Consider the following 16,047-nt stretch of genomic DNA (forward strand, 5'->3'; position numbering starts at 1 on the left):
TATTTCAGTAAGACATTTGATAAAGTTCCTCAGGGTAGAATCATTCAAAAAGTTAGGAGGTAGGGGATACATTGAAATCTGGCTGTTTGGATACAGAATTGGCTGGCCGAAAGAAGACAGCGAATAGTAGTGAATGGAAAGTATTCCACCTGGAGGTTGGTGGCCGGTGGTGTCCCACAGTGATTTATTCTTAGGTCTCTGCTCTTTGTAGTTTTTATAAATGAAGAATTAGATGAAGTGGAAGGGTGGGTTAGCAAGTTTGCCAAAGACAAAGGTGTTGTAGATATTGTTGAGGGCTGTTGCAGACTACAACAAGATATTGACAGGATGCAGAGCTGGGCTGAGAGGTGGCAGATGGAGTTCAACCTGGATAAATGTGAAGTGATTCATTTTGGAAGATCGAATTTGACTGCTGGATATAGGATTAAAGACAGGATTCTTGGCTGTGTGGAGGAACAGCGGGATCTTGTTGTCCATGTTCATAGATCCTTCAGAGTTGCCACCCAAGTTGATAGGGTTGTTAAGAAGGTGTATGGTGTGTTTTGGCTTTCATTAGCAGGAGGATTGAGTTTAAGAGCCGTGAGGTTTTGCTGCAGCTCTATAAAATCCTGGTTAGACCACACTTGGAGTATTATGTACAGTTCTGGTCACCTCAATATAAGAAGTGTAGATGCTTTAGAGAGGGTGCAGAGGAGATTTACCAGGATGCTGCCTGGATTGGAAGATTTGTCTTATGAAGGGAGGTTGAGTGAGCTGGAGCTTTTCACACTGGAGAGGAGGTGGAGGAGGAGTGAGGTGACTTAATAGAGGTGTACAAGGTAAAGAGAGGCATAGATAGAGTAGATAGCCAGAGACTTTTCCCCAGGGCAGAAATTGCTGTCATGAGGCATCATAATTTTAAGGTGATTAGAGGAAGATATAGGGGAGGTGTCAGAGGTAGGTTCTTTATGCAGAGAGTGGTGGGTGCGTGGAATGCACTGCCAGCAGCGGTAGTAGAGTCAGAGACATTCAGGACATTCAAGCGGCTGCCAGACAAACACGTGGACAGCAGTAAATTGCGGGCTGTGTATGTTAGGTTAATCTTAGATGAAGATAAATGTTCGGCACAACATCATGGGCCGAAGGGCTTGTATTGTGCTGTACTGTTCTATGTTCTAACATGGAAGGTGGCAATTGATGCATGTTTCACCATTTCAATAATCTGAATCTGTGGGTGCCTAGTGCCTTCTGTGGTCTAGTAGACATTTTGGGGGTAAAAATATTCCTGTTCTAATGAGAACAATCTTGTGGAGTAAACACTTTGTAGTTCATTTCAATAAAAGCAAAGTACTGGGGACTATGGAAATCTGAAATAAATACAGAAAAGTGCTGGAGAAACCCAGCAGGTCTGACAATATCTGTGGATAGAGATTCTAGTCTGACTCTTCTTCAGTTCGGAAGAAGATGGTTCTGGGATTGATACTATCTCAAACTCAAATGCAGCAGAGGCCTCTCTGATGGCAGTTTCTGGAGATTCATTTCACTTTCTTTGGTTTCAACTCAGCTTTTGAGTAGGCACAGACATAGAGGATAAACCTTTCCCCACATTCCACAATAGTTACTCCTTGGCATTCTTACTCAGATGGCTCGATGATGGGTAAATCTTCATAGGAAACTGTGTTGCTGAGGTGCAGATGGTCAGGTGAGACATGGGAACCTGCTCAGATTTGTAAAGACTGAGTGGCTGCAATCGAAAACAAAAACAGAAGTTGCCAGAAAAGCTGAGCGGATCTGGCAGCATCAATAAAGAAATATTAGAGTTAACATGACCTTTCCTCAGAACTGATGGTGGCGAGGAAAATGTCAGTTTATATGCAGAAGGTAGGGTTGGAAGAGGGCGTAAGGAGTAAATGATAGGTAGGATAGAGCCCAGAGAGAGAAGGACAATTGGACAGACAAAGGAGTTGATAACGATCTGGCTGGGAGGTCGATTAGCTATTAATGGGAACAGTGGCTAACAATAGGTGGTGTGTAATCATGGTTGATCCAACATTCCTCACAATCGCTTTCCTGCCCTTTCACTGTAACCCTTGATCCCTACCAATCAAGAATCTATCTCAGCCTTAAATGTACGCAAAGACACTGTTCCAATAGCTCTCTGTAGCAAAGAGTTCCAAAGACTCAACTCTTTGAGAAAAGACCTACCCACACCCCCCCCCCCCCCCTTCATCTCAGTCTTAAATTGGCACTCCTTATTTCTGAGACTATGCACTCTGGTACTAGACTCCCCCATGAGGGGAAACATCTCACTATTGCTGTGCACTCCTGACATTGATGAAATCATCATGGACATATTCCAAACCACAGCGGGAATCTTGCCTCACATGGTGAGAAATGGAGTTTCAAAAGGTCAATTCGGGTGATCTCCCCATGTTATCCCCTCCTAATGGATGGGTTTTCTGACGTATTCCCCGTGACTTGTGCAGAAAGAGGGCATTCGACCCATTGAGTCTGCACCAACCCTCCAAAGAGCATCCCACCCAGACCCAGTGCCCATCCTGCACTTACCACGACTAACCCACCTAACCTACACATCCCTGAACATTATGGGGCAATTTAGCATGGCCAATCCACCTTAACCTGCACATCTTTAGACTGTGGGAGGAAACTGGAGCACCCGGACGAAACCCACGCAGACACGGGGAGAATGTCCAAATTCCACACACACAGTCGCCCGAGGTAGGAATTGAATCTGGGTCCCTGATAGTGCAGGGCATAGGAAGTCTGAAAACTGGACGAAGGGAAAACTCTGAGTAAGAAACCATTCACCACAAAAAAAATCCAATTACATCAAAACCAGATGTGTCTTGCAAAACCTCTATTAGAAAGAGCTGGAAGAAGTGTCAATGTTTCAGTTCTGTCCCATGTGTTTCTGTGTACCCATTTACTCGTTATTCAGGTTGTCTTTGAAGCTATTAAGGATCCTGGACAATTCTCTGAAATCTCATTGGATGATATATCACTTACAAATAGCAACTGCAATGAGAGTGAATACCCAGAGCCAACAGCTGAGCCACGACCCACAACTCCAATTCCTGGACCAAGTGAGTAAGAAGGAAATTCGGAGGAAGACGTATATCTAGGTAGATAGAGACATAGATAGTGAGAGATACATCGATAGCTGTACTGACAAGTAGGCAGGCAAACAGTCAGAGAGGTTCTAGACTTCCATCCTTGACATAGATAATGGGATTTGTAAATCTCCCGGGTCAGTCTGGTCACCCTAGGAGAAACATAATGTAGAATCTCTAGAATGCAGAAGGAGGCCATTCAATCCATCCATTCCGCACCAACCCTCCACAGAGTATCCCACCCAGACTCAGCACCCATCCCGCATTTATCATGACTAACCCACCTAGCATGCACACCCCTGGACAATATGGGCAATTTAGCATGTCCAACCCACCTAACCTGCACATCTTTCAACTGTGGAAGGAAACCAAGGCTCCTGGGGGAAACCCACGCAGACACGGGGGGAATGTGCAAACACCACACAGACAGTTGCCTGAGGCTGGCATTGAACCTGGGTCACTGGTGCTGTGAGGCAGCAGTGCAAGATCCACAAGCCTGACCACCCTGGCCGACCCATTGTCTCAGCATGCTCCTGCCCCACTGAACTCATCTCTACCTACTTCGACACTGTCCTATCCCCCCTAGTCCAGGAACTCCCCACATATGTTCGAGACACCACCCACGCCCTCCACCTCCTCCAAGACTTCCGATTCCCTGGCCCCCAACACCTCATCTTCACCATGGATATCCAATATATCTACATCTCCATCCGCCATGACCAGGGCCTCCAAGCCCTCCGTTTTTTTCCTCTCTGGACATCCCCAACATTACCCTTCCACCAACACTCTCATTCGTTTGGCCGAACTGGTCTTCACCCTTAACAATTTCTCCTTTGAATCCTCCCACTTCCTCCAGACCAAAGGGGTAGCCATGGTAGCCATGGACAGCTATGCCTGTCTCTTTCTTGGCTACGTAGAGCAGTTGATCTTCCATAATTACAACGACACCACTCCCCACCTCTTCCTCCGCTACATTGATGACTGCATTGGTGCCACCTCGTACTCCCACGAGGAGGTTGAGCAAATCATCAACTTCACCAACACATTCCAGCCTGACCTTAAATTTACCTGGACCATCTCTGACACCTCCCTCCCCTTCCTGGACCTCTCCATCTCCATTAATGACGACCGACTTGACACTGACATTTTTTACAAACCACCGGCTCCCACAGCTACCTGGATTACACCTCTTCCCACCCTACCTCTTGCAAAAATGCCATCCCATATTCCCAATTCATCCGCCTCCGCTGGATCTGCTCCCAGGAGGACCAGTTCCACCACAGAACACACCAGATGGCCTCCTTCTTTAGAGACCGCAATTTCCCTTCCCATGTGGTTAAAGATGCCCTCCAACGTATCTCGTCTACACCCCACCCCTCCAACCGTAACAAGGACAGAACGCCCCTGGTGCTCACTTTCCACCCTACCAACCTTCGCATAAACCAAATCATCTGCCGACATTTCCGCCACCTTCAAATAGACCCCACCACCAGGGATATGTTTCCCTCCCTACCCCTTTCTGCCTTCCGCAAAGACTGTTCACTCCGTGACTACCTGGTCAGGTCCACGCTCCCAACAACCCACCCTCCCATCCTGGCACTTTCCCCTGCCACCGCAGGAACTGTAAAACCTGCGCCCACACCTCCTCCCTCACCTCTATCCAAGGCCCGAAAGGAATCTTCCACATCCATCAAAGTTTTACTTGCACATCCACTAATATCATTTATTGTATCCGTTGCTCCCGATGTGGTCTCCTCTACATTGGGGAGATTGGGCACCTCCTAGCAGAGCGCTTTAGGGAACATCTCCGGGACACCCGCACCAATCAACCACACCGCCCCGTGGCCCAACATTTCACTTTCCCCTCCCACTCTGCTGAGGACATGGAGGTCCTGGGCCTCCTTCACCGCCGCTCCCTCACCACCAGATGCCTGGAGGAAGAACATCTCATCTTCTGCCTCGGAACACTTCAACCCCAGGGCATCAATGTGGACTTCAACACTTTCCTCATTTCCCCTTCCCCCACCTCACCCTAGTTCTAAATTCCAGCTCAGCACTGTCCCCATGACTTGTCCGGACTTGTCCTACCTGCCTATTTCCTTTTCCACCTAACCACTCCACCCTCTCCTCCCTGACCTACCACCTTCATCCCTTCCCCCACTCACCCATTGTACTCTATGCTACTTTCTCCCCACTCCACCCTCCTCTAGTTTATCTCTCCATGCTTCAGGCTCACTGCCTGTTTTCCTGATGAAGGGCTTTTGCCCAAAACGTCTATTTCGAACCTCCTCAGATGCTGCCTGAACTGTTATGCTCTTCCAGCACCACTAATCCAGAATCTGGTTTCCAGCATCTGCAGTCATTGTTTTTACCAGCAGTGCTGACCACTGAGCCACTATGCCACCCAAAATGCCTGCTGGCGCTGTTGAGCAAGCCAAGCCTGGAAAAGATTCAGTGGATGTCAGGGAGACCGACTGTTTAAAAGGACCATTTCAGTACTATGGGACTTTCCCCCAGTTATAATTAAAAAAACAGAAAAGTCCTCCATCCCTCATCCCCCTCATGTTGTTAATCTGCCACCTCATCCACCTCATACCCCTACTCACACACCTGCGGTATGGCACCTCCGCCTCACTTCCTCACATGATGGTCCTCATGCACCTCATTCCAAGAAATGCCCTTCCAGTCAACCTTCATGCTCCATTAATCCTAATAATCTCTCATTGGGCAATGCCAAGCAAGGTTAATTCATGCACATCCTCATTCTGTACAGGGAATAACAACAATGCATGCTATAGTGACAGAATATGTAATTTTTTTTATTTTTCATTGATCATTTTGTATTTAAAATAAACTCATGGTCCCTGCAGCCCAATGAAAGTGTCAATCCTCCAACATTATTTATTTATCAATAGCTGAAACTGTAAGCACTTGAAACCTCTTAATCTTGGGTAAATAAACATTGTACAATTGACAGCAGAGAGCTGTCCATCAAGCAAGGGCTCCGTCATTTCAACAGGGAAATAGATGTAAGAAATAAGGTTTGGCTAAGAACAGTAGAAACCTTATGTTTTAAAATGTTGGCCTAACTCCATGATAATAATGGAAGCCTAGGAGTTTCTTACCCCTGCAATTGAGCCAACATAGTTAGATGTGCCAAGTGCAGGTTTACAACTGAATCACCTGCGTCCTTAATAGGCCCTGATGGACTTTAGAAACCCTGGGAATGGAGTTAGAAATCCTGGAATTCAACCCCTCCCATTATTTTTAAATGTAAACCTGACATGCCAAAAATCCAGGCCAGAGAGAGAGAGAGAGAGATTTGCAAAAGAACATTTTTTTTAACAAAATAAACTGAGGAGTTCACTTAAACCAGCAACTGAGCCATTAGGATCAGGATGATTCCAAATCTGTAGCGAGTTAACAAATTTTAACCAGGATGCATTGCAAGCTGCAATTCCCCACAATTCACTCCTGAGCTCATGCATTAGGAGAATTTATTTAAGGATTCCCTGAGCTACAGTCTGGGTTTGTCTGAGATAAAAATGTTAGTCATTAGATTATTTGTTTTTGCTCACAGTATAATCATTATTATTAATGTTTCATGGATTCCTTTTGAAATGTGCTCTATTACTCAGACTAATCCAACAACTCATTCAGTAACAACAATCCCCATGTAGCAATGATTTAATTGCCCACTTAATCTAGTTTGGCAGTGGTGTTAGCTGAGGAGGACTGGGTACCAAAGGCACAGGTCAACATCTAGTGGTTTGAATCTCTTGTGGGTGGAATAAGGGAATATTTACTGTTCATCAAAACAGGCAAACTGAATCTCAATTGGATGCTACATTAGAAGGTCAACTATCCTCAAACATGTGATACTCAAGACCAAATTAAATTAGAATCACAGCTTAGAGTCCACCGAGAGTGAGCCTTAAAGTTATAATCTACTGGCTCAAAAATAGCGTGGGTATCAACAGAGTTATGTTCATATCCAGATGTGCAGTCCCTGCCCCCTCAAACATGAAAACAACATGGCAATGCACTCTATTGATGGCTCCCAGCTGAAGCCACTCCCTGGATGAAGACTGCGCTCCACATTAAGCTAACGAACTAAAGCATATTGCGATATATTATAATAGGTTGGTTTAAATGCATGTTCCTGCTCTGTATGAAGTGGTGTCTGACAGGGAGCAACCCATTCCCTGAGAGCCAGATGCCCAGTAAGACTGCACGCAGAAAAAGATGGGAGACAATTGGGTGGACTGAGTTGCCTGGCAACTATCTAACAAATTTGATGGGCATGACCACCCTCTGACAAAGCCAGACTATCCCGGGCAGCACGGTGGCTCAGTGGTTAGCCCTGCTGCCTTATAGTGCCAGGGATCTGGGTTCAATTCTGGCCTCGGGCAACTGTGTGGAGTTTGCACGTTCTCCCCATGTCTGTGTGGATTTCCTCTGGGTGCTCCGGTTTCCTCCACAGTCCAAAGATGTGCAGGTTAGGTGAGTTGACCATGCTAAATTGTCCGTAGTGCTAGGTGGTGGTAAATGTAGGGGAATCGGTTTGGTTGTGTTGCTCTTCAGAGGGTTGGTGTGGACTTGTTGGGCTGAATGGCTTGTTTCCACACTTAAGGGAATCTAATCTAATCATCCTTAATTAACCCATGCCTTTTCAAGTGAGTATTAATTTGCCCCTTCAAACGTTTTCCAATAGTTACCCTAACACTGACATGAAACTCACTGGTCAGTAATTTCCTGGTTCATCTCTATTACCCTTCTCAAAACATGGGACCACATTAGCCATTCCAGTCTTCTGGCACTTCTCCTGTGACCAGAGAGGAATTAGTGGTAGTTATGGTGCAGACCCGATGGGCCGAAGGGTCTTTTCTAAGCTGTGCGAATCTACAAATCTAAGGTGAAAGCCAGGGATGAAATAGTTGCAGTGTTATACTGTGTGCTATGCATCATTGAACATTTCTTCTCTTTACAGCTGACTGTGGAGGACCTTTGGAACTAAGGGAACCAAACACAACCTTCAGCTCAATAAATTTCCCCAAAAACTATGTGAATAATGCTTCTTGTAAGTCAGACTTCTTTAACAATGTTTAAATTTGATTTTTCTTCTGGGTCCTGGCAATTTGAGAATGGATGCTCCATTTGAATGAAGTTAATGTTTTTTATTATGCTTGCTGTGTTTTCCCTTTAGTGTTCTCATCACTTCCTTCCTGCTCAGACGTTCCCCCTCTGCTCATGCTCAAACAAACCATGCAGCAGGAGAATGGACTAAGTTTCTGATTGGGAAAGAACACTCCTCCTACACCAGATATCCCCTCCTGCATAAAACACCTCCCCCCATTCTCATAAATCTCCAATTCAGAAGGAATGATCATCTGCAGGTCTGCCATGATACAGTTTTGCACTTTCTCCATTTCCAGAGAGCCTGGACAGTAGAAAGGATACTGAATCTCTCACTTGTCATGGAGAGGATAAAGAATCACTCTCTAATTCAGGCAGTGTTTGAGATGAAACACAATGATGTGAAATGTCCCTCTTAGCCTGTTGCAATCATGTGAGGTGTACACAGTGCAAGCAGTTCACTTCAATAAAAACTTTGTGTTGAACATACTGCTGCACTATGCACACAAAGCATGCGACACAAGACACACTTTGAGCATTGCAATGTTGTAGGAAAAACACAGCTACAGACGGAGAGACAGACACAGATATGTGCAAAGCTGTGAGTTGCAACTAAATAAGAATGAAGAACAAAGAAGCAAGGCACAGCTTAAATGTAAATGGCTGCACCCTTTCCCATGCCAACTCCTGTTCATGTGACAGGTGCTTTGAATTAAACCTGGAATCATTTTTCGTCCCGATGCCAAAATAGCAACAGAATTGTTGGAACAAGCCAAGGGCGAGTCATTACAAGTGTATCCCTGGCACGAGGCTATTTCAAAATATATTCTAGAAAAAATAGAGAAATTTCAAAAGCTTTGAATGCACAGTTTGAACTCCAAGGGAATGTCACATGTGAGTGGCTCTACATCAAAATTAGGAATCAAAGGAATAACATGATGATCAATATATTATGTCATTACCAGACCTCTCAGAATTTGTGCTATGAAAAGATGATCTAAGGGAGGACATGTTTGCATGAAGCATAAGGGATGCAGCAGTAAGAGCATATCTATTAAGAGAGGGGAACGTTACACTCAAGAGAATAATTGATACGAGCAGATGTGTTGACATTGTAAATTGCCAGCTAGGACATAACAATGGCAGGATCATAGAGTCATAGAGTCCTACAGCAATGAGGTCTTGCGTTGTGCTGTCAGATCCTTTAGGTATGAAGAGCAGAACAATCACTGACATGATGCGAATACTGCAGAGGGTATTTTTTCCAAGGCAGAGTGGGTATGCCCAGTTTGGGGAAAGCAGTGTTCTCTCTGCAAAAAGCTGAATCATTTTGGATGCAAGATTTTGGCTAGAAGTAAACAAAAAAAAAGGAAAGCAACTACAAATGACCAATGGAAAGATTTTGACTGAAGATTCTGATGAGCTGAACCATACGACACGTGGATTCAGTCACCTTGATAAGTGAGGCACGGGGTGTGGCTTTTTGAATGAGGACTGCATGAGGAAAACATCAGGTCAACCTGAGATCTCAGATTGACACTGGCGCATCTGTCAATATCAGGTTCTTCACAGACCTGTGCACAATGGCTCAACATAATGGTTCAAAATGAAGCTCTTGAAAGTAAGGTTTAGACAATCTGATGGCATCATATTCATGCTGAGATTCCAGAGTACTTTGTGAATCCATTGCAGACATATGAACAAAGATCTAGAAACAGGATTCATAAATGGAAAGCAAATGCCAGTCACCTCAGCCAAATCAAGTCTAAAGCTAGGACTACTCAATCTTCAATGTGCGAAGAGACATTTGCAATCTGTTGCTGTATACTTAAATATTGTCTGTGGCACAGAATCTCCGCCCAAGTTAAACTATAGTATTTTTCTTGCACCATACCGTTCCTGGACTGAATATGAGAGATTCTTTGCTCATTTAGATTAATGTGAGGTCCTGCATTTTGGAAAGGCAAATCAGAGCAGGGCTTATACACTTAATGGTCCCTTGTCCATCTTCAGAGTTACATCCTCAAAAAATTCCAGAAGATTAGTCAAGCATGATTTCCCCTTCATAAATCCATGTTGACTCTGACTATCCTGTTACTGCTATCCAGATGTGTTGTATTTTGGATAGTAGTAACAGGATAAGTCAGAGTCAGCATGGACCTTTGAAGGAGAAATCATGCTTGACTAGTCTTCTGGAATTTTTTGAGGATGTAACTCTGAAGATGAACAAGGGAGATCCAGTGGATGTAGTGTACCTGGACTTTCAGAAAGCCTTTGATAAAGTCCCACATAGGAGGTTAGTGAGCAAAATTAGGGTGCATGGTATTGGGGGCAAAGTACTGACTTGGATTGAAAATTGGTTGGCTGATAGGAAACAAAGAGTAGTGATAAATGGCTCCCTTGCGAAATGGCAGGCGGTGACCAGTGGGGTACCACAGGGATCAGCGCTGGGACTGCAGCTTTTTACCATATCAATGATATAGAAAATGGTATTAATAATAACATTAGCAAATTTGCTGATGATACAAAGCTGGGTGGCAGGGTGAAATGTGAGGAGGGTGTTAGGAGATTACAGGGTGACCTGGACAGGTTAGGCGAGTGGACAGATGCATGGCAGATGCAGTTTAATGTGGATAGATGTGTGGTTATCCACTTTGGTGGCAAGAACAGGAAGGCAGATTACTACCTAAATGGAGTCAAGTTAGGTAAAGGGGCAGTACAAAGAGATTTGGGTGTTCTTGTACACCTGTCAAAGAAGGCAAGCATGCAGGTACAGCAGGTAGTGAAGAAAGCTAATAGCATGCTGGCCTTTATAACCAGAGGGATTGAGTATAGAAGCAAAGAGGTCCTTCTGCAGCTGTACAGGGCCCTGGTGAGACCGCACCTGGAATATTGTGTGTAGTTCTGGTCTCTAAATTTGAGGAAAGACATTCTGGCTATTGAGGGAGTGCAGCGTAGGTTCATGAGGTCAATTCCTGGAATGGCGGGACTATCATATGTTGAAAGATTGGAGCAACTGGGCTTGTATACCCTTGAGTTTAGAAGACTGAGAGGGGATCTGATTGAGACGTATAAGATTATTAAAGGATTGGACACTCTGGAGGCAGGAAACATGTTTCCACTCATGGGTGAGTCCCGAACCAGAGGACACAGCTTAAAATAAGGGGTAGGCCATTTAGGACAGAGATGAGGAGAAACTTCTTCACCCAGAGAGTGGTGGCTGTGTGGAATGCTCTGCCCCAGAAGGCAGTGGAGGTCCAGTCTCTGGATTCGTTTAAGAAAGAGTTGGATAGAGCTCTCAAGGCTAGTGGAATCAAGGGTTATGGAGATAAGGCAGGAGCAGGATACTGATTGAGGATGATCAGCCATGATCATAATGAATGGTGGTGAAGGCTCGAAGGGCAGAATGGCCTACTCCTGCACCTATTGTCTATTGTCTATTGTCATGATGCGACCCAGGGCTCTGTATTCTGGCAGAATCCAAACTGAGAAACAAGTTATTGACAAGTCTGTGCCTCTTATTAGCACAGTCAGTGACACATTTTACTGATAATCAAGAGTAGACCGAGGAGGCATTAATTGACTTGGTTGGATTTATCTTGTTTTTGTTTGTGGTTGGCTGACACCTAGACAATTTCTCAAATTGTTGGATGGATGACAGTGTTGTAGCTACACTGGAACAGCTTTATTTGGTATGCAGCCAGTTCTTGAGCATAATATTCAGTATTATTGCCAGAGTGGTTTCAGGTCTCATAGACATTACAGTATCCTGTACATTTAGACATTTCTTGCTTTCACATGAATTGGCTGAAGACTGGCAACAGTGATGCTGGGACTCAGGAGAAGGTTGAAATGGATCACACACTCAGCACTTCTGGCTGAAGACTGCTGCAAATGCTTCAGCCTTGTCTTTCGCACTGGGTTGCTTCTCAAAGTAATCTGGTGTTATAGCTTCACCAGCTCAACTCATCATTTTATGCCTGTTGCTTCTGTTCCCACACTCTTCTTTGAACCAGAATTGATCCCTTGGCTTGATGGTAATGGTGAAATGGAAGATTTGCCGAGTCATAAGGTAACAGATTCTGGTCTAATACAGTTCTGCTGCTGTTGGTGGTCTACAGCATTAGATGTATACCCAGTCTCGAGTTGCTGGATCTATTTTAAAACTATCACACTCGGCAATTACTGATCCACAGCATGTGGCAGCATATCTTCAATGTGAAGGTCGGATTTCAAATCCACAAGGGATGTGTGGTGATCAACCCTATAATGCTGTCCTGTACAGAAGCATCTGTGATAGGTAGATTCATGAGGATGTGGTCAAATACGTTTATCAGTCTTTCTGGCTCCCTCACGCACTGTCACAAATCCAATATAGCATTTATTTTCTTTCAGAATCCTCCAGCTTCATCAGCAGTGGGTGCCACCAAACCACTCCATGGTGGTGGGCATTGGAATCCCCCACCTGGAGTACGTTCTGCACTCTTGTCACTCTCTGTTCTTTTAATTGACATTCAAAGTGAAGGAGGATACATTATTAAACTGAATGGGCTGTGTTCAGCTGGCGACCTCCCTGCCCATATTTGACATGATGCCATGAGAGTTTGTGGGTCTCAGTGTCAATGTTGAAGGTTCCCAGGGCAATTCCTTCCCATCTGTATACCACAGTTACACAGCCTACAGTGAATTAGTCCTCCCAGTGGGACAGCACATACTAGGATTTTGAGGCGATGTTACTGCAGTAACGATATTACTTGGCAAGTAGTACGGATGCCCGAAACAAACTCTGGGGAGCTTGAGCTTGCATCCCATAATTGCAATTGTTCACAAATCAGTTCAACAGTAATTAAGAATGGACAAAGAAATGCTGACCTTGCTAACAATGCCTGTGTCTCATAAAAAAATGAAACAAAAACAAATGCAATTAAGGAGGACTTTACACAGTTGGCAGATGTGAGGCTGAGGGTGTGATTTTTTTAGTGTCTTGTGCAATTTTTTTATTCATTCACAGAATGATGGTGTCACCAGCTAGGCCAACATTTATTGTCCATCTCTAATTGCCCACATTGTTAAGACTCAACCACATTGTGATGAATCTGGTGTCACATGTAGGCGAGACCAGGTAAGGACAGCAGAAAGACATGTGGGTTTTTCTGACGATCGGCTATATCATCAGCTGAACTTAATTCCAGGTTTTTTTCAATTGAATTCAAATTCCATCATCTCCCTCAACAGGATTCGATCACGGATTTCCAGAACGTTATCTGGGTCTCTGGATTAACAGTCCAGTAATAATACGACTAGGCCATTACCACCCCCAGTCTATCTCTTTTTATTAGTCTTGGATATTCTTTCATACAATTGAGTGGATCACTGGGACAGTTCAGAGGGCATTTAAAAGTCAGCCATACCATTGGAGTCACTTATAGACCAGACCAAGTAAGCACAATAGATACATCGGTTGCTTCCAACAAGAAAGTGTTCCCATTCCCATTGCTGACCCTCTACATCCTTCATCGAATCCTCCAGACTCATCACCTTTTTTTCCAAATTTCAGGCACGTGGTATTTAATTGCAGACAAGGGTAAAAATATCCAACTCCATTTTGAAGACTTCAACTTGGAAAATATTTTTGATGTGTTGGAGGTCAGAGATGGGAGAGGAAAAGATTCATTACTGATGGGTAAGAGTCAGCTGGATATAGCCTTTATTGTTTTTATTGATCATCTTTAACTGCCTGCAGTTTGCTCTGTTGCATTTCCACTGCACCACTCTACTCAGGTGAGTGTGTATTTGTGATTGCGCATGTATTGTTTCCAATCTAACCTTGTACAATAATAGATACAAGAGACTATGCATTTCCGATTCCCTGAATAGGTAGAGTACAAGTTTTTTATAATTTGCTCACAACACATAGGCATCGCTGGCTAGGCCAGCATTTAATGCCCATCCCTAATTGTCCAGAGGACAGTTAAGAGTCAACCACGTTGCTGTGGGTCTGGAGTCACATATAGGCCAGATCAGATAAACATGGCAGGTTTCCTTCTCAGAAACAAATTAGTGAACCAGAAGGTTTTTCTTTTCTTAACAAAAGGATGGCTACATGTAAACTTACTCACACCAAGGTCCAGTAAATTGTCACAGATTCATGACCAGAAAACAAGTTCATACTCATGTAACTTTTTATTCCAGACTTTGTTATTGAACTCAAATTACACCGCCACTCATGGTGGGGTTAGAACACAAGTTACGACGGATGTTGGGTTACTAGGCAAATTACATAACCTCTCCCCTACTGCCTTCCTGTGCACCTCTTAGCCCTTTTAAACAGCATCTACCAAAACCCAATGCTCTCTAAAGGACAAGCACATAGGGGCCATGTGCCTTCCATCATTACTCTTTCACTACAGCTCAGTCAGAATCCTGGAACTCCTTCTTTCACTGCGCCACGGGGATACCTCCAACACACTGGTTCAGAGCTCAAGGCTCACTATCACTTCTTCAAGGTAACAAGGACCAGACCAAAATTTTCAATCCATGCATAAAATACTCGTCAAGGAAGTTGAGCTAAACCTTCAAGGATCAAAGTTTAGACATGGGCAAAGGCATTGTGTTCAATTCTGAGAATCACATTTCAGAAGATTGTCAAACCTTTGGAGAGAGTGTAGACATTAAAAAAGGAGCAGGAGTAGGCCATTCATCCCTTTGAGTCTGCTCCACCATTCAACATGATCATGGCTGACCATCCAACAAAGCATAATGTTCCTGCTTTCTCCTCATATCTTTGGTCCTATTAACCCCAAGAAACATAGAACATAGAACATTACAGTGCAGTACAGGCCCTTCGGCCCTCGATGTTGTGCCGACCTGTCATAACAATCTGAAGCTCATCTAACCTACACTATTCCATGTACGTCCATATGCTTGTCCAATGACAACTTAAATGTACTTAAAGTTGGCGAATCTACTACCGTTGCAGGCAAAGCATTCCATACCCTTACTACTCTCTGAGTGAAGAAACTACCTCTGACATCTGTCCTATACCTATCACCTCTAACATATCTAACTCCTTCTTGAAAGATGTAGTGTTTTGGCTTCAACCAATGCTGTGGCAAAAACAATTTGCAAGCTCACCACTCTCTGGGTGAAGAAAGTTCTCCTCATCTCAGTGGCTTACCCATATCCTCAGACCATGACGTGATTTATGAGAATGGTGTCAGGAGTATAATATTTAAGAATTAGGATTTGCAGGCAGGAAAAGTTGGTGACATCACCTTAGAGCAGAGAAGGTTAAAGGGAGATTTGAGAACTGTGTTCAAAGTTCTGACTGAGATATCGTTTCCATTGCTGGGATGTTTGAGAACTAGAACACAGATTTCAAGTGCATGACACAAGAGCCAAAGACTTTTTAAGGTCTTTTTCATGCAGTAACTTGTTGATGGACTGAAACGCACTGCCTGAATGAGCAGTGGAAACAGATTCTGTTCTCATTGGAAAGAAGAAGGCTAAGAGGGGATTTGATAGAGACATACAAGATGATCAGAGGATTAGATAGGGTAGACAGTGAAAGTATTTTTCCAAGGATGATGATGTCAGCTTGTACAAAGGGGCATAACTACAAATTGAGGGGTGATGGATTTAAGACAAATATCAGAGGCATGTTCTTAACGCAAAGTGTGGTAAGGGCGTGGAATACCCTACCTGCCAATTTAGTCAACTCAACCACATTAGGGATATTTAAACAATCCTTAGAGAAGCACATGGATGATGATGGGATAGTGTAGGGGGGGTTGAGCCGAGA

The 16,047-nt window shown here is 44.1% G+C and overlaps 1 protein-coding gene across 1 annotated transcript in view; it reads left to right on the top strand.

Moving 5' to 3' along the window:
* The window catches only part of tmprss15 (transmembrane serine protease 15), a 107,167-nt gene that overhangs the window by 57,379 nt on the left and 33,741 nt on the right, over positions 1-16,047 (top strand). Inside the window, exons 14-16 of the mRNA XM_072585746.1 lie at positions 2,939-3,083; positions 8,101-8,190; positions 13,804-13,929. Coding sequence (XP_072441847.1) covers positions 2,939-3,083; positions 8,101-8,190; positions 13,804-13,929 — 361 coding nt within the window. The remainder of the gene's footprint in view (positions 1-2,938; positions 3,084-8,100; positions 8,191-13,803; positions 13,930-16,047) is intronic.

The sequence above is a fragment of the Chiloscyllium punctatum genome, chromosome 15 (assembly GCF_047496795.1).
Source record: "Chiloscyllium punctatum isolate Juve2018m chromosome 15, sChiPun1.3, whole genome shotgun sequence".
NCBI classification, from domain to species: domain Eukaryota; kingdom Metazoa; phylum Chordata; class Chondrichthyes; order Orectolobiformes; family Hemiscylliidae; genus Chiloscyllium; species Chiloscyllium punctatum.